The 26,489-nt window shown below is 39.5% G+C and overlaps 1 protein-coding gene across 33 annotated transcripts in view; it reads left to right on the top strand.

Moving 5' to 3' along the window:
* ZNF536 (zinc finger protein 536) overlaps positions 1 to 18,963 on the top strand; it is a 417,537-nt gene extending 398,574 nt beyond the window's left edge. For 32 of the 33 annotated variants that reach the window (XM_065567133.1, XM_042852207.2, XM_065567134.1 and 29 more), the window contains one exon: positions 14,245 to 18,963. In XM_065567133.1, coding sequence (XP_065423205.1) covers positions 14,245 to 14,480 — 236 coding nt within the window. In that variant the 3' untranslated portion in view covers positions 14,481 to 18,963. The remainder of the gene's footprint in view (positions 1 to 14,244) is intronic. The other variant, XM_042852208.2, reaches the window with a different exon arrangement.
* The last annotated feature ends 7,526 nt before the right edge of the window (positions 18,964 to 26,489 follow it).

Below are 26,489 nucleotides of genomic sequence, written 5' to 3' on the forward strand. Positions count from 1 at the left end.
TGGTAGAACAAGTAAAACAATAGATTGGGTTAAACATGAGTTGACTCGTCTTCACACACAGAAGGGGTAGGAGTGTACTACCTAAGCTTGTATCTTGCAAGGTACAGTCTGTATTGATCAGTTATTTATATTAAACAACAAAATGGTATCTAACTGTGAGACCACATCTCTCCTTGGCCACACTTCCTTAGCTGCAATCTGCCCCAGACCCTCAAACCGTAGTGATAGAAAGAAAGGGGATGTGTTAGCAGTGTATAATCTATCCTTGACTTTGGAATTCACTCCCACCCTTTGTCTGAATTAGCCAGAACCTACAGATCTTTAGGGACAGTGAATTGCCCATCTATTCCTTCTGGCCTTTGGTGAAAGAGAAAATTATTGTGAAAGTGGTGACATGGGGGAGGAATGAAAGGTTATATTTTTTGCCTGGCCACTGTGGGAATTATAAATTTTCACAACAGTTGCCTTTCTAAATTTTGTCCAGGATAGCTTACCATCTAGTACCCTTAATAAGAACTCTTTGATCTATTTGTGTATATAAACCAAAATGAATAAATTTGAACATCTATTTAAATGTAATTAAATCTACCAAAGCATTGGACAATCAGAATTACGGCTGACATTCCAGGCTCAGCGAATGACATAATTCCCACTAACTTCATTTGGGGTACTCTCGGGCATTTTGCTCTTAACTCACACTGTTGTGTCAAAAAAAATGGTGTGCTATTGTGCACAAAAATGTTGCATTACACCAGATATATAGAGAATTTGGCAGGCAATTTAAAATACTTAAGCCTTTGTTTTATGAAGTCCCGAGTATTTATTTGGGGAGAATGTGTTGTGTTATGCTGTGTGCAATGTGTCATACAATTAGGGTGACCAGATGTCCCGATTTTATAGGGACAGTCCCGATATTTGAGGCTTTTTCTTATATAGAAGCCTATTACCCCCTACCCCCGTCCCGATTTTTCACAGTTGCTGTCTGGTCACCCTACATACAATGTTCAATACATATTTGAAAGAAACTGTAGAGAGATGAGAACATACTCCCACCTGTAGAAAAATATTTTATACCAAATAATAACTATTCTTTTCCCAAGCTGAATGTACCAGTTTCTTCCACAAGAGATGATTTTATATCGATTTCTATGCTTAAATCAGACATTCCTGTTTTTAAAATCTTACTCTGTGAAAAAATTATTTTTTATAGTCAGGTGATCTTTTCAAGGAATATGAAATACAGTCTGCATTTAACCATGGGCAATTTAATCTAGCTATTTCTGGAATTTAGATTACTCAACACAGTATACAAACTCCTCTATCTTAATGCATCCATTTTCAAATAATAAATATTTATATTTTTATTACCATCATCAATAGATAACATGTTAATGAAGGTAAAAATGGTAAAATTAGAGATGTTTCTTCTCATGTTTGATGATTGATTTGAAAGCATAAATATGAAGGAAAATGATAGAATTTGCTAATTGTTTCTGTTTATTAAGAGTGACTTCACATCCACGTGATGGTTAGCTTCTGTCTGACACTGATTTGAAATTAATAGACAGCAGGTTTATAACATTCAAAAGGAAGTACTTCTTCATTGCCAGGGGATGTTGTGAAGGCCAAAATTCTAACTGCGTCAAAAAAGAATTAGATAAGTTTATGGAGGATAGGTCTATCAGTGGCTATAAACCAAGATGGTCAGGGATGCAACCCCATGTATTAAGCCTCTGACTTCCAGGTGCTGGGAACGGACCAAAGTGGAGGGATCACTCAATAATTGCCCTGTTCTGTTCATTTCCTCTGAAGCATCTGGCACTGGCCCTTGTCAGAAGACAGGATACTGGGCTAGATGGACCATTAGTCTAACCTAGTATGGCCATTCTTACATTGTTATGATTTACTTCTGGCTGTTTTACATATGGAGTTGTTTACTTTGTTTTTCTTCTTTTGGTTTCCATGGCCCACCAGTGTCACAACTGTTTTTCTGCATATAAAAGCCAGGGCCAGCATTAGGGGGTGAAAGTAAAATTGAACTCTTACCGGTATGGGGGCCGACTCCGGTCTCCAGCCCACAGAAGGGGCAGGGCCTCAGGCAGAAGGGGCAGGGCTGGGGGTTCAGTGTCCCCCAGCCAGCCCATCTACACTGCCTGGCCCATGCAACCCGTGGCTCCAGCGGTGATTTAAAGGGTCCGGGGCTCCGGACACTGCTGCAGTAGCAGCAGCGGCGGCCAGAGCCCTGGGCCCTTTTAAATTGCCAGCCCCAAGGCAGCTGCTCCTCTTGCCTGTCGGTGGCCTGGGGAGAGGGGGCAATGATGTTCCAGTGCTGCCATGGCAGCACTTTAAGCGGGGTCCTTTGCTGCGGCACCGCTTTAAAGTCAGCTGTACGGGCCGGTACCAGTGGCCACTTTTAACTGGTACGCCATACCAGCCCGTACCACCTTACTTTCACCCCTGGGGGTAGCCAGCACGGCAACTGACTGGGGCCCCATGTCACAATGTTCCCCACATAGCTAAGTGGCTCAGCCTTTGGCTTCAGTCCCAGGTGTAGGACTGGGAGCCCTGGGCTTCAGCCCCACACTGCAAGGCTTCAGCTTTCTGCCCTGGGCCCCAGCAAGTCTAACACTGGCCCTGCTTGGCAGCCCCCCTGAAATCTGCTCGTGGTCCCCTAGGGGCCCTGGACCGCCGGTTGAGAATCATTAACCTAAGGTACACATTGAATTGTTGCTTTAAATTCCATTTTTGTAACATAGCTTGTTTCTTTTAATGGTGCAATGAAAGGAATTCAGCGTTAACATTAGCACTTTCCTGGGTTCTTTAGGCTTATATTATACTTTTAAGATTATTAAATAGTGAACTGAAATGCTTTTCAGAAGTACTAAACTCTGTTTAAGATTCCAAATCATGAATAGACGGCACCTTTATTTGGATTTTGAGGGAGCCAAGTAGGTACCTGAGAGTATAATTTGGTCCATCATGTAGATTTTAACATTACAAATACATTTAAAAAACTAATAATGAATTTTGTTTTCTTACTTTGCTTGTTTCCCCTGCTACAACCAATGACAACGTTACCATCTTTGAGAGCCTGAGGCTATACATTTTTATGCTTTTACTCAAGTGAGTTGGCCCATTAGGCCATTTTCTTAGCTTCAGGCACAAGTGAGGAAGTGACACAAAGGTGCTCTTTGTGCCCTTCCCCAAATCTTGGGGTTACGTGAAACATTTCCCTGTGCAGGGGAGATCCTTCAGTAGTTGCTAACCTGACACTAAGATTATTCTGCACTCTGTATGCATGCAGATCTATACTTCCAGGCTTAGGCTCCAAACCTGGAAAGCATCTTTCCTCAGGAGAGTGCTTAAGCACATCAGTGAGACTTAAGCATGTGGTTAAACACTGTCTGAATCATGTCCTTAGTGTGCCTCCCACCATCGGTAGTCTCTCTGGCTGTTCTTAAGAGTGTTTGCAGAATCAAGCCCTATAGTAACACAGGAAATTCAGCTTGAGTAGTGTCTGAGATGTCATCAAGCATTGCAGGTAAAGCACAGAACCCCGAGCTCCAGTCATGACAGGTGAAAACTTTTCCAATCATTCCTAAAATTCATTTGTTTGTACTTCTTTGTCTACACTTGTATTCTGTCAATTGTTTAGAATATCAGATAGTTCTCTTAATTTAAAAAGCTTGTCTGTTCAACATTACATTTACATTGAATTTAATTTCTTTGTTGTAATTTAATAAATGAAAAATCATTTCATGGTATGTTGTTATTTACCCAAAAGAGTTGGGTAAATAATAACATTCCATGAGTTGTTCCAGGGCCTGTGTGTGGTTAAATATATATTCAGAAATTTTGGAAAACTTTTATTGCATGTATCAATCTGATTGTAGCAGTTCTAATCTGTCTGGTATTCAGGGAGTTTTATAAATGTATAGTGTGAGACCAATAAAGTGGAATGGTTCAGTCAGAGCCATTATTGTCTATTGGACAAATACATGTATTCAGCTTTTATCCATCCATATTATTATGCACACAATTGGAATGGCTGCTTTAGAGCCATTTTGGTCTATTGGGTAATACAGACCGTATTTAGGATGTTTGCTGTGAATAGTAAAAATCTTTATGAATATTTGTGGGTAAAAAAATGGAATGCACAAGAGTAGTAGCCAATTTTTAAATGAAAATATTGTTCCCTTTTCAAACTTTTGTTTGCATACTATACTGCTGTCACCTTAAAATGGTAGCAGGCATTTGGTTCTCCTGAAACACCAAACTGTGAGAGCCATGAAGGTGCATTACGCAATTACTTCCAAGCTGATGGTCACAGGGATTGCCAGGGAGTCATTCAGAAAAGTTGTCCTTTCAGGCAGAAAGCATATGGCCACCATTTTGGAATTGTTCCTTCTGATGGTAAATGCCCATGGGTTCATTTAAATCACGATTCTACCTCTGATATGGATTTTCATGGGAAACAAAGATTTAAAAGCAGCAGTTGTTGGTAGAAATGATTTTTAAGTTGGTGGCAAGAAGAACCTACATTTGGGCTGGTCAGGAGCATGTTCTAAGTTTGTTTGTTTCCTTGATGTGTTTTCTTGGCATCTGGTCAAATACGCTTCTGAACATTAAAAACCTTCCTCTATATGCCTCTACTGGTGCTTGCTACCTCCCGCTTGAAATTCTAACTGTACCTAAATGGGAATCAGTAGGTTCCTTTATTTGCTCCTAGCAACTGTAGAGCACATTTCCAGTTGGAAATATAACTATATCAACAGCAAACAGAGCAAATTATGGTCCAGTCCATTTCAACAATTCCCTTTTGACATCTATCCATGGGTACTCCATTAGCAGAGTATCCAAGTGTCCCCACTTTTTAATGGATATCATCACAACACTACTGTGAGGTAGGGCAGTGCTGTAATCCCCATTTCACAAATAGGGAACTGAGGCACAGAGAGACTAAGTGACTTGGTCAAGGAATTGCCAATTAGCAGGGAATTGAACACAGGTCTCTGGAGTCTTAGTATCCTAATAACTGGACCATCCTTCTTCTTCTCGTAGAGGAAAATTAAAGTAGACTTTACAAATACAAAAAGAGCATGACATGTCTTCCATTGTCATGACTCAAAAAACTTAAAGTGACCTAATAAGGTGGTCATCTGTAAGAGGTGATGGGACTTATTGTCAAGTTTCACCAAAAAACATGCACTTACAGTAAAGAAGAAACTTGAAATTAACTTATCATAACACATGGTAATAATGTTACAATGTTTCAGAACCATCAGCCACCTAATGAAAAACACTGAGCATTCTGTCATATGAACATTGTCATTTTTGCATTTTAAGGGAACAAATGTCATATCTAGTAAACATTTTTCTCAGGATTTAATTATAATTTATAGTACATTGCACAGCATTTGTTTTCCATTCATCATTATATTTTTCTTCATCCTTTTCTCTACATTTATAAGTAAAATTGTGTATATGCAGTTGTCTCTCTTTCCCTGAGTGTGTATATGTACACGTATGCAATATAATAAAAAGTAGTGTAGTGGGGACAACAGACGGCTTGTGCGTATGATGTATTATTGGCATTTTTCTTTCAAATTACTGATTTCTTGTTGCTTTGGGAGAAAGCCATGATTTTGCTGCTATTAGTACTCTCTTAACAATCTGGAATAAATTCCTGATCTTATCCATGTGACTAATCCAATGCCCATTTTAACATTTTAATGCAAACCCTTACATATGTGCCTGTAATACCACAAAATAAGATGTTTCTTTGTGGAAAATTTTCTAGAATTTGGATGCCAATCAAATATTTTTAGGAGTGGAGAATAAATGCAGCTTCACCATGTAAATGATTTTTTTCAATGAAAAATACTTCAGCATTCATCTCTTTTTCTCTCACTCTCCTGTTTGTGTGAATCTTAAATAATAGATCCATATCGAAGTTGGTAAAGTAGCAGCTATCAACAGTGTACAGTCAGTAACCTGATTATACTGATATTGAGGTTTTTATGTGCGACGGTGGCACAGTTTGATTTTTAAAGATATACCAATGCAAAATGGGTTTGGCAAACAACCCACTGACAAACCCTCAGTTCCAGCTGTAGACATCGTTGCCCCTATATGGTCATAAAAACCTACTTTGAGATCTGTGCCTTTCTCAAAACCTGCATTTTCAAATTCCATTCCGTTGATGCACCATGTTGGGCTGCATCAGTCATGCCATGTTATGAAACCTAACACGATGTGACTGATGCAGGCTGACATGACATGTCACAAAGCAACATATCAGATCATAAATTTGAAACAAAACAAAACAAACATTTTTTTTTCTCAAAGTCTAAATTAACAAAGCAACATATTTGTTTAAAAGGCAGAAGAATCTAAAGGGTTGGAATTTTTTCTTTATATTTGCTAGTTCTATTTCAAAACCAGAATGTTCATCCTGTCCAAGCTCTGTATTCTTTCCAGGGCAGACGCACAAACTGAGTCCTACGCCCAAAACCTCAAGGTATTTAAATGCCTAACTCTCATTGAAATCAATTTCAATGGGAGTTAGACACCTAAATACCTTTGAGGATCTTGGCCTTAGTGCTTTCTCCACTTCTAAGTTTGGACCTACAAGGTTCCGAGTGCTGTCAATTCCCATTGGCCTCAGTGGGTGTTGAGGGTACTTGTCATCTCTCAGGGGCACTCTGCATCTTCCACAACTGCTTCCCGACACCATTACTCCAATTATAGTCTATCCTTCCTGTTTTTCTTTTGTAGCTCCATCGCTTTACAATCTCTGCTCTCAGTCCACAGGGTTGAAAGGTTTTCAGACACTGAAGTGCAAGCAATGTAGTCAGGGCCGGCTCTAACTTTTCTGCCACCCCAAGCAAAAAAAAGAGCGCCGCCCTCCATAGCGCCACCATAACACACACCCTCAGCACTGCGCCGTCACCCCCCCCCCCACAGAGCGCCACGCTGCCGAACCCCCCCAGCTCCCCGCGGAGTGTCGCAGCGCTGAACCCCCCAGGCCCTCCGCAGAGCGCCGCCTAACACCCCCCCCGCAGAGCACCGTGCTGCCAAGCCTCCTAGCCCCCCACAGAGTGCTGCGCAGCCCAACACCCCGCCCCCCATGAAACGCCGCCAAACACCCCCACTGCCGAACCCGCCAGCCAAGCGCCGCGCTGCCAAACCCCACGCCGCCACATACACCTCCAGCCGAGCGCCACGCCGCCAAACACCCCCACCGCCGAGCTGCGCTGCCGAACACACACGCACCCCCGCAGAGCGCCCCGCCGTGCCACCACACACCCCCACGGAGCGCCGCTGCCGAATCAGTGCCCCCAGCCGCCAAAACAAAAACAACCCACCCAACCCCCAGCGCCGCTCGAACGAATCAAAAAAAAAAAAAAAAAAACCTGAGTGCCTCCCCCCCTTCCACCTCCAAGATTGGCCGCCCCTTACCAGGCGCCGCTCCAAGCACGTGCTTGGTTGGCTGGTGCCTGGAGCCGGCCCTGAATGTAGTGTGCTACTCTACTGCCAGGTTGTTTGAGTTTTAAGCAATATAGTGTCCTCCCACTCCTCCTTCATATCTGAGAAGGATGCTCCATAATTTGCTCTCCATGCTGGCCTGCCTCTAACCTGATTCTCCCACACTGCAACACAATGCATTACACATTATCTTCTGAACCATCAGGCAGGGTTCTTTTTCTTAAAGGGCTTTCAAATAATTTTATTGGAAGATATAGAAAAGGTAGAATACATATGACCTATAACTTGCAAAGAAAGAACCCACCAACCACCACTAGATAAAACATTATAAATTTATTGCCAACTTATCTAGGAAGGGTTATTTTAAGAACCTGCTGTCCACAACAAATTTTGAGCCTGTAATTAATGGATGGGTTACCCAAGAGAAATAGGCATTTTCCTTTGTCCCTTAGTTACAAGCAAATTGCAGATATTGTTATCTTTGCAAGTAAGAATAATCTCTGGTTTTTGTACTACTTCTGCTGTAAACAATGTTCCTCTTGCTTTCCTTTGACCCTCACTCTGTATACATATTTATATATTATTCATACTGGATTAAAAATGAATGTGCTCTTTACCACAGTTGTACTGTATTGTGACAATACAAATTAACTTATTGTGTACTTACTTTTCATATGGCAGTGATGTGAAATTTTGATGGCCTCAAAAAGTAAGCAATAGAAAAAAGACAACGTTGAACAGAATCCATTTAGGTGCATTTATATGGTCATATTTGTTAAATTTTGTTGAATTAATAAATTATGTTCCTCATATACAGTTGCACAGTTTTGAACCTTTTGTGATACTGAATGGAATGAGGGTTTTTTTTTACAAATATTAAGGGCTGTTTTACTCCTTGCTTTGTGAATTCTTTGTTTAAATGTTACTTTAATGGATCAGTGTATGAATTGGAATTACTATTTTTAATTATCAGTACTTATGGTCAAGCTAATACCCCAAAGAACTGATAAATGACATCACATTTTGTAGGCATGGCTAGTGTGTTGTTTGTTATTCATGTTGCCTATACTTCCTATTATAAGACCCTGTTTGCAGTTGCTTATAACTTGCCAAACCTTTTAACCATTTGAGCTGAATTCCTCCATTCTAGGTGTCTGCTTCAGGTGGAATATTTTGGAAAATTTCAACCAAACCAGTTCAGCCATTTCTGAGAGCAAGGCTAAGGAAAATACATTGTTTTGCCAAAAATGGTGACCTTTTTTTTGAAAAGCTCTGGGACCCCTCTTGCTTTGGTGCAGGGATTTGAAATTTGGCAGTGGGTGGCGTTTGTATCAGGGACATGCCTTTTGTTGTCCTGTGCAAATCTGCCCTAATTTGACAGCGTTCTACACTTTTTAAAAATCATGATTTGCACATGCTCAGCAGAGACTTCTTAGATTTCAGCAGTTAAATTCTGCAAAAGATTCCGGCCACACTGTGCATGCTCCCACCCAGAAAGTCAGATCTGTGGTGGGGTTAGAGGGGGAAGTAGACTGGAACAAGGAGCCTGTGGGACAGAAGGGACAGAAACCAGGACTGGAAGCTGGTGGAGACAACTGGGAGTTGAATTGGAGGGATACTGGGACTATCTGGGCAAGGAGACTGGGACTGGGATCCAGGGGGGGATTGTGACGAGTTTGAGATTGAGCTTAGGATCTGAAAAAGATGGACTGCAACTGGTTGGGCAAGGATACTGGGGCCAGGGAATGAAATGGGGTGGGGGACTAAAATTGGATGAGGAGCCAGAGGGGGATACTATCCCTAGTTTGGCAAGGGGACTGGGATTGAGAACCAGTGGGATGAGAAGTAAAGAGATGAAGGGGGAGGGGGATAGATTTGATAAGGACTGAGATGCAGGGAGAACTGAGCCTGGGACTAGGAGTAGGGGAAATTGGGACAGGGAGGGTGAGTCAGGAGGGGTGAGACTAGATTTGCTGGCTAAGGAGACTGGGACTGGCTAGTTGAAGAAATAGAGCTTGGATGAGGAACGAGAAGTGGGGAAGAGAGGACTAGGACAAGGGACAGGTTGGAGGGGCAGAGCAGAAAGGGTCATGAAAAAAGGAAATGAGCAGAAGAATCCCACTAGATCCACTCAATTTCAGAGCCTGAACTGGAACATAAGATTCCTGAGTCTCACCATTCCTCTGAGGTCAACAAATATCTAAGAAACCAGCTGTCCCTCTCTAAATGCTGGTCCACAAAGAGGATGTCAACCTACTACTGCTGTCAGTTATTCTGTTAGCTCAAGTGGCAGAGGTCTGTGCGGTGGATCTAAAGGCCCCAGCTCTGTTGGTGTTGGTTCATGATGCTACACGATAGAATTTCTGTTTTTTTTTTTCATTTTGCTTGTTAAAATAAAGGGACTTCTTAGGGTTGCAAAGTCAAACACTAAAAAGTTAAGAAATGCCAGAATTAAGGTTGCTTTTACAACCTTGTGCATATGCATTATGATACAGTCTTTAATTACATGATCACATAATTTTTTTTCCACAAGACCCCTGCCTCATTCAATGCACAGGTTGGAGCTGCTTTGGGGATGAATCAGGGTTGAATAAGAGGCTGTTGTCTGTAGGACTCCGGCCTCATTTGTTGCAGAAGTTGGAAGGTATATGGTGAATGCAAAAGATTCACAAAGGATTGCAGGAGGAGATGGGGTGGTCTCATGGTTAAGGCAGTTGATTGCTGCCTTGGAGGAACTAGATTCTATCCCTGCCGGTGCCACAGAGCTCCTGTGTCATTCTAGGCAAGTCGCTTAAACCAGTTTTCTCAACAAATTATTGCTAATTGGGTGTCTGACATGAGACATTGGGGTCTGGTTTGCAGAAGCGCTGCACACTCATCGCCACAACTGAAGTCAAAGGAAGCTGTACTCTAAACATGTGAAGCGCTATATAATGCTAAGGACTATGAAAAGTATGGTCTTAGATGTCTCAAATTGGATACCCAAAATTAGTTGATACTTTTGACCTTAATCTCTTTGTGCCTCAATTCCCCATCTGTAAAATGAGAATACGACCACCCCCTCAATTCACAGGGGTGTTGTGATTCATTCATATTTGTGATACACTCAGATACTGTAGTGATGAGCACCATAGAAAAGCCAATGAGAAAATTAATAATTCAGTCTTCAGAGCAGGGATTGAAAAGTGTGCCATGAATGAGGCCTATGGCTGGACATTGAGCAGTGAAGATAAAACGAAATATTGAATAGCTGCTCATTAAGTGAGCACCATCCCTTCTGTGCACTGAATGAGGCAGAGTTCCTGTGGAAAAAATAGTCTGTGATCATGTTGTTAAAGACTGTATTGTAATGCAGACACACAAGGGGGCTGAATTAAGGTTGCAAAGGCAACATTAATTCTGGCATTTCCCAACTTTTTGACTGCTTGACTTTGCAACCTTAATAATGTTCATTTAACATAGGGCTTTTTGTGTGTGTTTGTAATATACAAACTGAAGTTTGCAGAAATATAATTTGGTATCTGTTTGCAATGGTTTAAATCAGTTAAAATGTAATGGATGGATGAATAGAAGTATGTTAGGGGAAAGAAAGGTAACTTTCTCTTAACAGGAGGTAAAGAAACTGGTAACACTGTTCTACATTGGTCTGATCCAAAGCCCACTGAAGACAATTTAAAGGCTCTCATTGACTTTAATGGGTTTTGGATGAGGCCCCCATTATGACAGTATTAGTCTATGCAATTTTAAGTGTTCTTATATGAAACCTTTGCAGACACTAGACTGTTTATAGCAAATTAGCTTTAATAATATATAGAGACTTCATTATACTGATGTTTTCACTTGTATTTACAGCTACTATATATCCTAAAATATAAATTCACTACAACGCAGTAATGGCTAATTTATTCACTATAGGAAGAATTTGTTTTACATGCATTTTGTGACAAACATTTTGTCAGTGAATAAATTCCAATGGTCCTTTTAATCAGATAGGATGACCTCATTTCCATAAAGGAATCTGACAACAGGCACATAGTGTAGTCTTATGGTGATATCAAGGAACTTGGTGTCAGGAGATAGGGATTTGATTGTTGACTGCAAAGACTTCCCATGTGACCTTGGGCAAGTCACTTAATCTCTCTGTAAATTAGTTTCCTCATGTGTAACAGAGAGTAATAATACTTACCCACCTCTCTATATGCTTTGAGATCCTGAGATGGAAGGTACTGTGTGTGTGTGTGTGTATAGATAGATAGATAAAAATATCAATATATATATATATATTGATATTTTTATCTATCTATCTATCAACATATTACTTATCATCAGCAAATAAAGGATCCAGGATTTTCACTATAGGTTCTGCCTTCAGTTTAAAATACACATGCTGTGATCCTCAGCATAAACCACCAGATGAACAAACAAAGGAATTTTTAAAATCAAAACTACAAACACCCTTGCCAGGATAAAATAGACCAAACTCAGACATTATTACTGAGGTCTCTTTCCAAGGTGCGATGTTTCCTTCTATGAACTGAAGGGATAATTGTGAAATGGAATGATTTTATTGGACCTTTCTTCTGAGTTTTAAAACCTACCTTAGAATTTCCAAAACAATGCAAATCATATTTTCAGTGAATCTCCTTCTTTATACCCATTCAGTTTTGCACCCATTTTCTGTGCACAAAAGTGGATTGTGGAAGAATATAACTAATACTTTCAAACTTATTGTGAGTTCAGTTATGGACGTATAGTCCTTTGGATTTAAGGGACTGATCCTGAAATGCATGGAATAGGTCTTGTAATCTCTTCCTTGACCTCTGTTTCTAGTCCTCCTGCTGAAATTCCTCTGTGAAATTCCTGACCCATTCTATAACTACTTATTCCTAATTTTATTCATTATGTTCCCGATTACTTTTTCCAAGATGAAATTTTCCTTGGAAATTTTCCCTTGTTAAGACTAATATACAGTTAGTCTTATTGGGTTTCATCTCTTTTCCCTGAGTACCTTGTCTGGAAGGCTTCCCTTCATCTCCCTGTCTGAGGCGCAGAAGAACCTTGAGACTTAGGTAGAAACCAACTTACTGTGTCCTATGGATCCATTTAGGCAAATGTAAATATTCTGTATTCTGGAGCAGGACCCTGTCCTAACATAACTGACATCAATTCATTGATGATGGGCAGGCATCTCCTCCATACACAAATGTCGTATCCCTGCTTGAAGAAACTTGCCCATAGGTCTCTGTTCTGGGTACAACACTTCGCTCCTCCTGAGGAGCAGCTACAATCTTGTGTGTGGACTCAGTCTTCAGGTGCTAATTCCCACTTTTTCCATTAAAAATAGTGGGTTGTTTTAGGGGCCCAAGCACTCTAGATCAGCTGATGACATCTCTTACATGGAGTGAGTTTTCCTGACAACACACCATCCAGAACACCACCAGTGTAATCCCGGTGTCACTTCAGACCTCTTTCTCTAATGGGAATAATGTCTAACCAGGCTACACATCTTCCACTTACTTATGTAAAACTAACTTGATAACACCTAAATGATGATTGGCCACAGCTCACCTACCTGTGACATTTCTCAAGCTAAGCACTCTTGGCCCCTTCCCACACTGTGTGCACTGCAGTGGTTTCACACCTACAGTACTTTACTACTACTCCTTCTACTTCATAGGTAGTATGTAGTATAGAAACAGGAGATGGGAAAAAGTGCTCTTCTAATGTGGATATTGGATATTGTTTTTCACTTGTCCTGGATTTATGTAGATGGTCTGGCACATTTATTTATTCATTTATTTGAGCAAATTAAAGCAAGCTAAGCGCATTTGACCTCAGATGGTCCTGGTTTAAGTTAATTTGAGAGACAAAGCTCATAAAGTTCCAGTAAAACACATCAACAACTTCCCAGCATAGGTTGAAATGTGATTGCTGAAACATAACCTCCAATACCAGATACAGCACCAAGATTCTAAGTCACAATAATATGAAAAATAATGTAAAGCACATTGCAAGACTGACTAAAAAGAGCTGTGTTTTATTCATGCCTTTTTTTCAGTCACTATTTCAAACACAAGCATACATCAGGTTCTGTGCAGTAACATTTCTTTTCTAATCTAGATTTGGATATTTTATTTTTAAGTTAGCTATAGTTTTGAGCCTCCATCCAGCAAACACTCATGCACCTGCATAACATTACTCACATGAGTAGTCCTACTGCAGTGAAGTTACACATATGTGTAAGTATTTGCGGGCTTGAGGGCTTGCTTATCTTAATCCATTATTGCTATCCATTCAGAAAAACACAAAACAACACAACAACTCCATGTGCATAAAATGAAACATACAATGTTATCCTCAGAAACCCACCCAAAGACAAAGTATGTTTATTAGAGTGGGGTCCGCACATTGTCATTCGTGCATTGCTCTAGATAATCAACAAATATAAAAGAACCTATTATACGGTTAACTTTATTTGCAAGTGTTCAGACTGGATCACAGAGTGAATGCTTAACAATTATGTTAACTAAGAGAGGGGGGATGGCTTAGTTTTCTTTAATGTCCCAGAAAAAGAGTTTTTAACAATACAGTTTGTATGTATAGAACTCAACAAAAGCACTATGAATTTCTTATTGTTGCTCAATGCATGCAGCACTTCCTTATAGCCGTATTTCTTTGTTACACTTTGCAAAGAACTGGCTTGCAGTGAAAATGTAAATATGAGAAAAACTAACCAGGCTTTTGTCTGTCATGCAGGTCACAGGCCTTTCCAGTGCAGATACTGCCCATACAGTGCCTCTCAGAAGGGAAATCTGAAGACCCATGTTCTTTGTGTCCATCGCATGCCTTTTGACAACAGCCAGTATCCAGATCGCAGGTTCAAGCGCTCCAGAGTTGACTCCGAGGCTTCTGGGAATTTAGAGGAACCTGCAGCTGTCAAACCTGGGAGCTCAGCAGAGCTAACAGAGGAGGGCAGCAAGGCCCAAGAGTAATGCAGCTGAACAAATCAATCTGTATATTGCAATATTATTTTACACAGTTCTTAGGTATGCATTTGGGTAAGAGTTTGATAACTGCATTCCAAGGAAAAGAATTGTGTACAAATTCCCAGTGGTGTACAGGATGTTTAAAACATTTAAATATATATATATATATACACACACGTATATATTACAAAAAGAAAAAAATAATTCCCAGCCCTTGAAAATGGCTGCTAAACTGTTACCTGGCAACAAGTACTTCCAAACAACGTAGGTGGGATAATAAAGTGATTTTAAAATGTTAGGAGGTCATTAGTTATTTAAAAAGCAGAGCGATTTCAAACTTCAAAGTGGTCTTTGTCCAAAAATAATGCTCTTAACAGAAAAATGATACCGTCTAAATGATTTAGTGTTGCCTTGAAGATTGAGGGGCTGTGTTTTCATTGTTGAAAACACCTTTATAATATGACACCAGCTGCTGTCATTTGCCTAGCATAGTAATGAGACGTGTTGGTAGACTGCCATGGTGCCAGTCTGACTGGAGCTGTCATTGCAGAGAAAATCAATTCAAGTGGTGTTGCAACTGCACTATAGGAGAAATCTTAGACGGCCCATAAGCTGGGGTCAGTACTGACCTATATTGGAAAGGATTGTGATATTACATTTTCAGTTTTTTTTTTAATATGCAGCCAAATGAATCAATGGTTAGAAAGAATCTGAAGACCAATGTGTGATTGCAGATTGGTTGTGTAATTCCATTTTTTTTAGATCAACTTTCAGTATTGAGGGAAATTCTTTTATTCTTTTCTTTCTTGTTGATGAAGAAGTAGGTTGCTGTAAAAGTAGAAGTACAATATATAAAAAAAACATTGTTTAGTGAAACTAGTCAACCTTATCTGTAGAAGGCGCTGGTGAGAAACAGAATATTATTAACTAGCGGGTTGGTTTCTTTTTCTTTCTTTTCTTTCTTTTTTTACTTGAATGAAGGATTCCCCAGTCATGGTTAGTTTTCATTTGTTAGGTTTTATAAGTGTTACAGACATAGTGCAGGAGTTTCTTCTGGAGCAAGCTCTTATAAAGTAGCTTGACCTAAAATATGAATCCAAACATCCTGCTCTTTGTCTCTAATGAAGAAAAGTGTTTTTGCTAATATTTCTTTGTTTTTGTAAAACAAATGTGTTCTATATTTTTGCAGATTTTAGCTTTTCTACTGATTGGATCCTCCAAATTTATTAAGTTCTTTGCCATATAGGAAGCTTTTGAGAGACTACAATGAAACACACAATAAAAACAAAAAGTAAGAATAATAGGTAATGGTTTATTCTTAAATCTGCTTGAATGGCATAAAATTTTAGCCTTTTAATGTACTTCCTTTGATAGAAGCAAAATCGGTGCTGTTTATCTGTTTGTTATGATAGTAGAGAAGTATTAACTTCTTCTAAAACAAAATAATCCAGACTTTAAAAAAAAAAGTCAATATTTCTTTGCAGGCTGGGAGCACAGAGTAAAACCCCAGGGCCTTAAAACTTCAGCTCTGCCTAAAGCAGTTTACAAAAAATACTAAACTGCAATCAATGTAAATAAAATTCTTAGCGCTACCCTGAGACTGGAAAAAAAAATCTCAGGCTAATAAGGAATACGGTTTGCATATGCTGTCGGAAAGGATGTCATCCAACTGAAGTTTCAGTTTAAATGAGGTCACTGTGTAACTTGGACCCATCTGGCACAGAGCAAGCTGCTTTTCTTGTTTTTCTAGAATAGTTCTCACTGCCTTACTTAAATCGAGTTGATAAACTTAATGCAACTGTTTCTATGATCCTAGATAAAGGATTGAAATGTTATTGAAAACTTTCTGACTGTAGTAAGCTTTAGGATTTTAACTGCACTACTGTGTTTGGTGACTGTGTCAGTCGCTTGCTTTTGTGTGTTTGCGCCGCCTTCAATATCTTAGCAAAAAAAAAAAACATCAAAACAAAACAAAAAAAAACAAAAAAAAAAACAAAAAAAGCCCACATTCCATTTCTTGCACTTTTTGAGCTCTTTCAGTATTCTTTTGTGTCTTCTGAGCATTTTCAGATACGACAGGCAATAATTCTGTTTGTGACACTGGAAACATCTCCCGTTCTTTGTGATGTGTGTGTTGATTCCATTTGGTCCGGTGCTACTGTCCCTATTTTCCCCTCTGACATAGACCTTTTTTCCAGAACATTTGTAACTTGTAATACAAACAAGTGACAGCAGCAGTGATGCATTGTCAGTTTCTGAATATCATCATGCTTCTCATATCTAAACATGTCAAGTTTTTTCTCTGTAACTTCTGTAGTCTGTGATACTGGTCATAATACTGTCTACATTCCTACACAAAGAAAAATTTCTATCTTGGAGGAAATCTGAGAATAATAGAGTAGAGGATTTTGTTGCTATGCTTGTAACAATTAGAAAACTTTGTATTTAAAGTTTATTCTTGGTCATTATTTATTATTATAATACATCAGTTGACAGAACTTTATTCTGGTATAGAAGTATTAAAAGTTGTTTTTTCAGCAATGACTGTTTTCTTTCTGCTGTTAGAATAAAAATTGTCTTTGAAGCAGTACAGTTTTATCCAGTGTTTTACGCAATAAAACCTCTACCTCTGAAAAAAGTTTTCCTACTTGCATATGTTTATTAGGAACACTTAAAACATTACTTTCTGCAGCTTTGTCAGATATTAAAAAATGTCAGTAAATTCACTGTTGTTAGGCAGTTACTGGAGTGTACTATGCTGGGTGTGTGTGCTCAGTCCACTTATTAATCAGAACAAATCTATAAACAGTATATAGATATAGATATATTATATATTGTGACTAATTGAAAGACTGTGGAAATCTGTTTTAGCATGTAGTAATAATTGTTTTATATAATACTAATTATGTACTACAGAAAAAAGCCTTGGGGTCTATCAAGCATTGATTTTAAAGTGTTTAAAGTGTGTATCATATACTGTAATGTATATAGTCATGTTTCATGTTAAAACACATTTGTTTGTATAGATCATATACTTGGCTTTAGAAAATTGTGAGGTTTATTGTAATGGTGCATGTAAAGAAAATTGCCTACATTTTAAAGGAATTTGCAAGTGCAAGAGCCCTCATATTCTACCGGATGCATCATTTTTCTTCCTGTATATGTTTTGATTTTCATACTTGGAAGCAACTACATTAAAGGATCTGAAGTTCTTGACTGACACTCATTGAAAAGAGTAACAATAATTAAACTCATATCAATAAATGGATGCACCAAAGCAGACTAAATACTTCTAAAGTGCAGTAAGTAGGGGGAGCGGGGAACCTTGCACAGGAAAACTGAGAAGGAAACAACAATGGGAAATTTTAACAGAATTAGATGAAACTGCTCACACTCTGTTAATAATGTCATACTGGAGCTGAGCTGAGCTGATTCTCCAGTCCCTGTGTGTGTGTGACCAGTAGAGCTAATGTACAAAATTACCTAGCAGTATTAAGAATAGAAGACTAGCAATGAAGAAATTCAGAGTTAATCAGTTGTTGAAAGTTACATCTAGGAATTGACTTTTCAGTTTAATGGGTGGAATGCAAATATTGCCATGACAAATCATGTGACTAGTACCATTTAAGAGAAAAATGAAAAGCTACATGTAATTAGGAAAAATTGCATTTTTAGTAGATCAAATTTGGGTTCAAATTCAAGAAGTTCATCAAAATGACTAATACATATTTTGGGGTTTCTCACAACCTTTCCTGATGTAACCCATTATCTCATCTGGGAAGTATAGTATGTAACATTGCCAAGGCAAGATCTAGTTGCTTCAGTATATGAATTCTACTCTGCCTTGCTCCAGGGGTGCTTTCATATCAAGAGGTCATTGTTTCCAGGAGCCAGGGAAAACAAACCATTTTTTTCCTCCAAAGATTTTCAAGCCTTCTTTCAGGTTCAACAGACATTAAATGAAAATGCGGATCCCGATATATTGAATGGAAACAGTTTCTCTGCACCTCGATGGAAATGTTCACAAACACAATCTCCTTTATTATCCAATATGCATAATAGAATCCTATGATTAAATGGTTTTGCATATTCTTTAGGAACCATGGAAAAGAACCACCATGAGGCCTTGTACCACAAAACATGGCAACAACAGCCAAGCTGTTCCACGGGAAACAGAATGTCTGAAAGAGTTAAATCCTGTTGTCTCAAAAAAAGGCAATTTGTAAAGATTTTTTGTTAGCCCAGCTGATCAGCAGCCTTCATATGCAGATGGTGAATGTTTTGACAAGAGTCTTTCTACCTAACATCAGAAAGCTGCTCTCAGATTTAAGACAATGTTTCTTGTTGAAACTTTTATAAGGACTATAACCCCTTCGTCGACTGTAATTTGGGAATTGAATTTTTCCCTTATCTGTTTAACATCTGTATTGTAACAGTATATTATAAAAATCTCACCTTGTGTATTGTAAGCACGATCCCAGTGAAATTATTCTTAAGTATTGTGTTTTTCATTTCTGCGTATCACTGCTTGGCATGATCTACCAAAGTGGAAGTATGTTTCCATGGGGAAGGTTGGGCGGGGGGCAAGGGGAAGGTAAAACTATCGTGTAATGTAATATTAAAAGTGTAATCCAGCTGAACACTATACAAAGGGATTGTGAAGAGTTCTGCAGCTCCTCACCTGTTGGTGTTGCTAATCGTATTTTGGTTGGTTTTTTTTTTTTTTTTTTTAAGGAGTCTCAACGAACAGGGAAATCATAGGAAAAGAGGAGGTAGAAAATTTAAATGATCCCAGAGTGAACTGTTTTGCTGTTAATACAGAAATACAGAGCAAGACACATTTAATGGGCTCTATTTTTTATTATACTATGCTGAATAATTAAGTTTGAGGCTAAGTGTCACATAGATTTATCTTTTAATTAAAAAAGCATGGTTCACGCATATTTGAGTGGTAGTCCAAATAAATGCAATATAGAAATTTATGTTTGTTTATCTAGGTGTTAATTACCTAGAGATTGTTCTGGATTACTTCTTTTTATAAAGTGTCATAGGCTCATGTCACAAGTAATAAAGCTTAACAGTGGAACCTTATCAATTTGCTAACTATAATGTTAGTGTGACCTGAAGGAAAGGGGAAAAAAAAAAACTTTGGAAAATGTTCTGCGTGTGTGCCCCATTCCACACACAAAAACCCACACATTGAACAAGGCAATCATTTTAAAACGTTCTCGTAAGTAAAAGTACAAATACATCTTCAATGTTTTACAACCTTTCATGCATGTAATTATTTATATAACACACTGTTATTTATGCCTTGTGAACTAAATGTTGTGCAGAGACAGACATGGTAAGCAATAAGATGTAGTTTACCTGGTGGGAAGCAACACATTTGATGTATGAAGGAACATTTACAAACATGGAACACATATTAAAAGTGAGACTTAGATGTAATTTCCTTAATATTTTGAAAAGATTTTTCCAGTGTATCTAGAAACCAAGATGAAGAGAAATGCAAAACTGAAGTCTAAAGATAAAAAAAATCATGCATTTCAATGGTGCTAACAGAGGAGAAAAAATGTGTACAGACACAAATTGATCATCATATTCTCTGTCCATCTGTTTTTTCTTTGTTTATGACCAGAATTTATATTAGAATTCTATAGAATCATGTGGAATGATGCTGAACACTGGCAGAGAAAGCTAACTCCCCAGCACGTTCAAATAGAGGGCTAGCTTTTTAGCTAGTGTAAATCAAATGGGATTACACTGATTTTCACCAAGTGAGAATCTGCTCCAGGGTTTTGAAAGGCTAAGAAATTTTTCTTACTGTTTTTTGTTTATTTGGGGCTTTTTTTTTAGATGGTGGGGGGATGGGCAGAAGAAAGCGAAACAATCCTTTATTTATTCTTTGCTTAGCATTCTGATGACCTGAAAATAATATTAACTTTCTTTTACACCACATTATTTGCAAACTTTTTTGAGAACCTCCACTCTCCGATATCACAAGAAAATCAATGAAAATTACTCTAAGTGTTCATGCTCATTAATTCTTGCTTCATCTACAGTTTCTCAATATAGGAAGAAGACTGGAAACAAAGTAATAAAGGGTTGTCTTCTGTTTGTTACACAGCAATTATTTCTGCAGAAATAGATTACAAAAGCTTTGTTTCTTGTGCAGACAGTGGTAGTCAATGAGGTACATTTGAACAGATGAGGTAGGAGGTAAATTTAATGTTTAGAAATATTGCTAAATAAGACAGCTTTGAAAATAAATTTAAAAGAATTTAAGTATATTTCTTTCTAAAGGAATGCAAATATGTATATTTCTCATAAATAAAAAGTTAAAGGCAAACATTTTTTTTTAAATAGCCTAATTTGGGCCCCAACATCCATATTAAAATTCCTTAAAAAGTGGCCTGAAGTGTAGAGCAGTAAATTTAAATCAATAGTTGCTCAGCACTTTTGAAAAATCAGGTCATTTATTCAGGATTCTAAATATAGACTGAGGAATCTAACTTTAGGCTCCTATGTTTGAAAATCTTAGCCCTGGAATGTGATGAATCACTGCATTATTACAGTTTTATAGTAGTGTAATTCCATTCAAATCAATAGTTACACATCTGTAAAACTGAAGAACTTGGATGGATTACGTAGTATCCTGGATGGATCAAACGGACTATTCATCCACAAAGAGAGTGGAAAATTTCTTACCAACAATTTCCTTTCTTTTAGCAGCACCTCCCAGAATCCTGGATGTCCCGGCTGCTCCCCTCCACTCTGCAACTTACAGAAACGGATCAATGTTTTGCCACCACACACTCTGGCCACGCCCCCTCTGCTCCCACTTGCGTCCAGAAGAATTCATCCAAACCTGTAAAACTTGCATAACATTATTATTAACAAATGCTCTGGAGGTAATGAAATAGCTATGCATTAGACCAAGAAAGATGGGTGTATGGTAATGATCTCACTTAACATCTGACCTTTGGCTCACGAGCCGTCTAGGCTGGGTAGAAATGTGAGAGATGCTGCTAGCAGAAAGGAAATTATCAATAAGACATTTTCCATTCTGCACCCCAGCGTCTCCCACAGTTCTGGATGCCTGGGATGCAGTGAGGAGTGAACAGATATAAGGCAATTTATGAAAAAGTTCGGTAGGAAGAAAGAGAAGGAAATACTTCCTCTTTTTGTAGACTTGCTCAAAGGGCTACGTTATTTCTGTGCCATGGTTTGTAGCACTTTCCTGCCAAAGGAGATCTTTGCAGAGGACAGAAAGTCATAGAACTGTAGGACTGGAAGGACCTCGAGAGGTCCCCTGCACTCAAGGCAGAGCTAAGTATTATCTAGACCATTATTATCTAGTATAGTACTTACAGATTCACCAAAACTGAGCCTTTTTATTCCTGTTGACATAAAGCATAATTTAATCCAGGCTAGTTTACTGGTAAATTCTCAATTTAATTTTCATAAATATCTGTATCAATCCACCTTAGAGTGCTTAATGAAGGTGTTGCCTGTAGACCAAGTGGCCACATTGCAAATTTCCAAAGTGAATACACTTGCATGAGGTTGCTAAGGATCTAGTGGAGTGCATCTTGATCCCTTCTGGAACAGGAACCTCTGATGCTTTGTAGGTTTCCGCAATGCCTAGTCTAATCCACCTAGCAATGGAAGACTTGGAAGCTCTGAGTCCCTGGCATTTTGGATGGAGGGACATGAATAGGGAGTCCAGTCTTCTCATGGATTCTGTACGCTTGAAATAATTTTTCAAGATTTTTCTGACCTCTAAGGTGTGCCACATCCTTTCAGTTGGATGCTTTTGGACAGAACAAAGGAAGCACAACCTCTTTGGAAGAAGTGTGGAAGAAGAAATTTATCTTAGGAAGAAAGGATTCTGGTGTCCTGAGTGCTACCTTGTCCTTGTGAAACATGCAGTGAGGCTCATGTATAGATTAGGCTGCCAGTTTAACACTCAGCTGGCTGACATGATCGCTGTTAAACAGATCTTAATGGATAAGTAAAATGCTGACACTGATGTCAAAAGCTTAGAGGGATGGCTTGTTAAGATCCTGAACACTAGTGGCAGATCCCTATGAGGGAGTACGTACCCCATATACCCGTTTTCAATGAGTTAATGTGAGCCTAAGAAGCCAATTAACATACCTGTAAAAGAGAGAAAGCTAGGTTTAATTAATGACTAGGGAGGGATGAATAGCTGAGGAGGGGCTAGATGGTGATTCTAAAGCCAGGAAATAAAGAGCAGAAGGGCTGTAGGGGGAGAGAGAGTCTGCAGTCACTCTCTGGTAATAGGAGGTAGTGATGAGGAAGCCCAGGAGAGGGCCCAGCCCTAAGAGTCCTAGCCCTGAAAAAGGTAGAGAAGTTGTGGGGAAGAAGGCCTGAAAAAGGCTGGGTAGGAAGGAGCCAGGACAACAGCTAGAAGAAGTGGGGCTGTGCAGACCTTAGCTGCTGGCTATAGGGTCCCTGGAACTCAGTTTAGTAGGAAGGCCCGGGTTCCCCTACCAATCACTGTCAAGGTGGCATGAGTCCAGAGTTGGGACCTCTGGGGAGGACATTGGACTGTTTGATGTTTGGCTTTCTGTTACCCCAGAAAGAGTGGCTGGAGAGCTGAGTTACGAGAAGGGAGACCACCGCAGCAATGGAGTCACTGTCAGCAGGAGGCACCAGGCTGAAAGACAGTGCTACACCATGCCATTTTGGAACAAGTGACCTGACTACCAGTCTGGCTAACTGGACTGCTCAAAGGAATCTGGATACCTGGGTTTCATCAGCCAGGGAACCCAAGGATCCAGCAAATAGCACACTACTAAGAATGGATTCCTGACATACAATGGTACTGAGCTGAAGATCTCTGTCTATGCCTTCTTGGAGAAAATCCAAAATGGTTGAAATTCCTGGATTTCTGGGATTTGCACTGTGCTCTTGGCACCAGTAGTTGCATCTGGACTAGATAGAGATGTACACCTTTAGTAGCAATACTCTCCTAGATTAAAGCAATGTCTTAATGAGTCTGAAGGATAGACCCAGACCTTCTAGTGCTTCCCTCTCAATAACCAAGGTGTTAGTGAACCAGGTCCAGATGAAGAAGAGGACACAGTGATAGAATGTCCAGTCTCCAGGAAATCTGGAGCAGAGTCTCCAGTTTCAGCTCTGTTAGATCTGAAAACTGAGGTCTCCTCACCCAATGTGGGGTTATCAGTATTACCCTCACCTGTTCTCATTTTATTTTCGGGATTGCATTCCCCAATAGCAGAAAGGGTGGAAACACAGAGTAGGTCTTTCAGCCAACTGTGCAATAAGGCATCTGTCCCATGAATCTGGGGGGTTTGTCGCCCTGGTGAAGTATTTAGGCCTCTTTGCATTCGGATTATTGATGAATAGTTTAGGTGAAGGCAGGCCAAATGTCTGAAGCATGAGATTGAAAACCTCCTGATTCAGGCACTCCTGTGTCTGCCAAGCCAATCTGCCTCTCGATTCAGATCCCCTGTGACAGAGTCCTGGGAAGCAGCAACCTGGTCACTGTTTAACCAGTTAGGCCTGCGGGGAGGGCCTGATTAAGGAGAGGAGTTCCTGATTACCAGATCAGACTGGATCTGGGCAGCTAATGAGCTAATTAACAAGGAGACTGGTAAGAGAGCACAGGAAGGAAGTGCAAGGGAGGAGAAGCAAGCAGGAGCAGACCAAAGTAGGTGGTACCAAAACGTTGATCTGTCTCCTTAAGGTGCACTGTGGAGTGGAGCAGGCTGGACATCCAGAACTGCAGGAGATGCTGGTCTGCAGAATAGCAGAGGATGGTACAGAATGGGCTACCATGGTTGCAAACCCCCAGTAATGGAGATGTCACATGACAAGAAGAAAACTGAAGGAGTGCCCTGGCAAATCAGGCACAATATTAATAACATTAGAGAAAAAACCTCTATTTGAAAAAGATATATGCATAAAAATGCATACTGTACATTTTGAGAGATGTTTCAACAAGGGATATAATGCTTCTCTTACAGTTACGCCACTGGTGTTTTTTTCCATTATTACCATTGGTGTTTATTATTAAGGAAAGGTGTTGTGTGAGTCTTCTAAGTAATTCATATTATGATGCATGAAACACAAGGAATAATAAAGAAAAATTGTGATATTCATGCCAACAGAAGAAATAGCTCTTTTGTTAAAAATCTCCCATAAGATGTCTTGGCCATCATGTCTGCGCTAGGGAAGGCAAGAACTATATTTCCTGAATTATACTAGTTTTAGTCTTTAATATGCTGCTTATTTATGCCATGACCCTGTAGTAATGTATTATGACCTGGATTCAATAGGGGCTTTTTCCAGTGCCCATTGAAGTCACTTGGAGAATTTCAATTTCCACTAGCATCACTGGACTTGGAAGCAGGCCTTATATGAGAAATATTCCCATCTCCTGAAGCATTGACTCTTAATATTTGTATTATGTTTTCACCAAAGTGCTGCATATTTTCTCAGTGGAGAAATGTATTATCATCCATGAGCTGTATTCTCCTCTCACTTTCTCCTTTCAGACTTCAATGGGTTGCCCTGGCATAACCAAGAGGAGAATTTTACCTATTATGTTGTGACATAATCATGATTTGAGGACTTCAGTAACTGAGCCAGAGGTTATTGGTCTATTACAGGGATAAGTGGGTGAGGGTCTGTGGCTTGTGATGTGCAGAAGATCAGACTCAGTAGTCATGGTGGTCCTTTCTGGCCTTAAAGTCTATGAGTCCATTTTAAATTATTTGTTAATTTTCAATAAACTTTAAAAATCGTAATGTTTGTTGGCTTTTTAATTCTTTTCAGCCAGACTCTGCTTCCACTGAAGTCAAGACCATTAAAATCCTAGTGGCATCAATGAGAACAGGCGCAGGCCTTCTGGTATTATAGTCTCTGGCATTTAGAGCCTAATCCTACCCCCACTGAAGTTAATGTGATAAGCATCTATTTTACCATGTATCTACATTTGACATTTTTTCATTTAGAATAGACACCATGGTGTGACTCATCACTCACTGTGATGTGGCACCAGCCCTGTGTGTGTACCATGTAGACAGGGGTGGTCGATTATTTTTTGTCAAGGTATAAATTTCTTGGTCAAGTTCCAGACTCCAGAGGTAATAATAATAATAAAAAATAACAATAATGATAAGTAAATAAAGAGTTCAGGGTCCATTCAAAAGCACTTGGTGGTCTTGTTTTGGCCTGCAGTCTGCCTACTGATGACCACTGTTGTAGATGAATATAATTTAGGTTTGAAGTTCTAAAGTTATTTTGTGTTTTCATCGCATCTGCTCATATCAAATGGGAAATGCTGAACAGTGCAACCAAAAATCTGAGCAAATAATTTTTGATGAGCTTCCATCCTATTGTATTACCACAGACGCACTTCTTCAGAGCTACTTCATAAGTATTATTATCTGATGAAGGCATAGTTTTGTTTAACATTTTTATTAATGATCTGAAAAAAGAGCTAAACAGCACAGTAATTCAATTTGCAGATGAAAGTAAATTAGGAGGGGTTGCAAACACCACAGAGGACAGAGAAATAATACAAAGGAACCTAGGGAGGTTAGAAAAATGGACAGGAATTAAAAATAAATTCAGCCTAGAGCAGGGGTGGCCACCCTGAGCCTGAGAAGGAGCCAGAATTTACCAATGTACGTTGCCAAAGAGCCACAGGAATACATCAGCAGACCCCATCAGCTCCCCCCACGGTTCCCAGTGCCTCCCACCCACCAGCAGCCCCGCCGATCAGCATCTCCCCCTGCATTCCCGCACCTCCCAATTATCTGTTTTGTGGCATGCAGGAGGCTCTGAGGGGGAGGGGGGAGGAGCGAGGGCACTGCAGGCTCAGGGGAGGGAAGGGGTGGAGTGGGGGCAGGGCCTGTGGCAGATCCAGGAGTTGAGCAGTGAGCACATACCCCCCAGCACATTGGAAAGTTGGTGCCTGTAGCTCCAGCCCCAGAGTCTGTGCCTATACAAGGAGCC

The sequence above is a fragment of the Chrysemys picta genome, chromosome 14 (assembly GCF_011386835.1).
Source record: "Chrysemys picta bellii isolate R12L10 chromosome 14, ASM1138683v2, whole genome shotgun sequence".
Lineage (NCBI taxonomy): Eukaryota > Metazoa > Chordata > Testudines > Emydidae > Chrysemys > Chrysemys picta.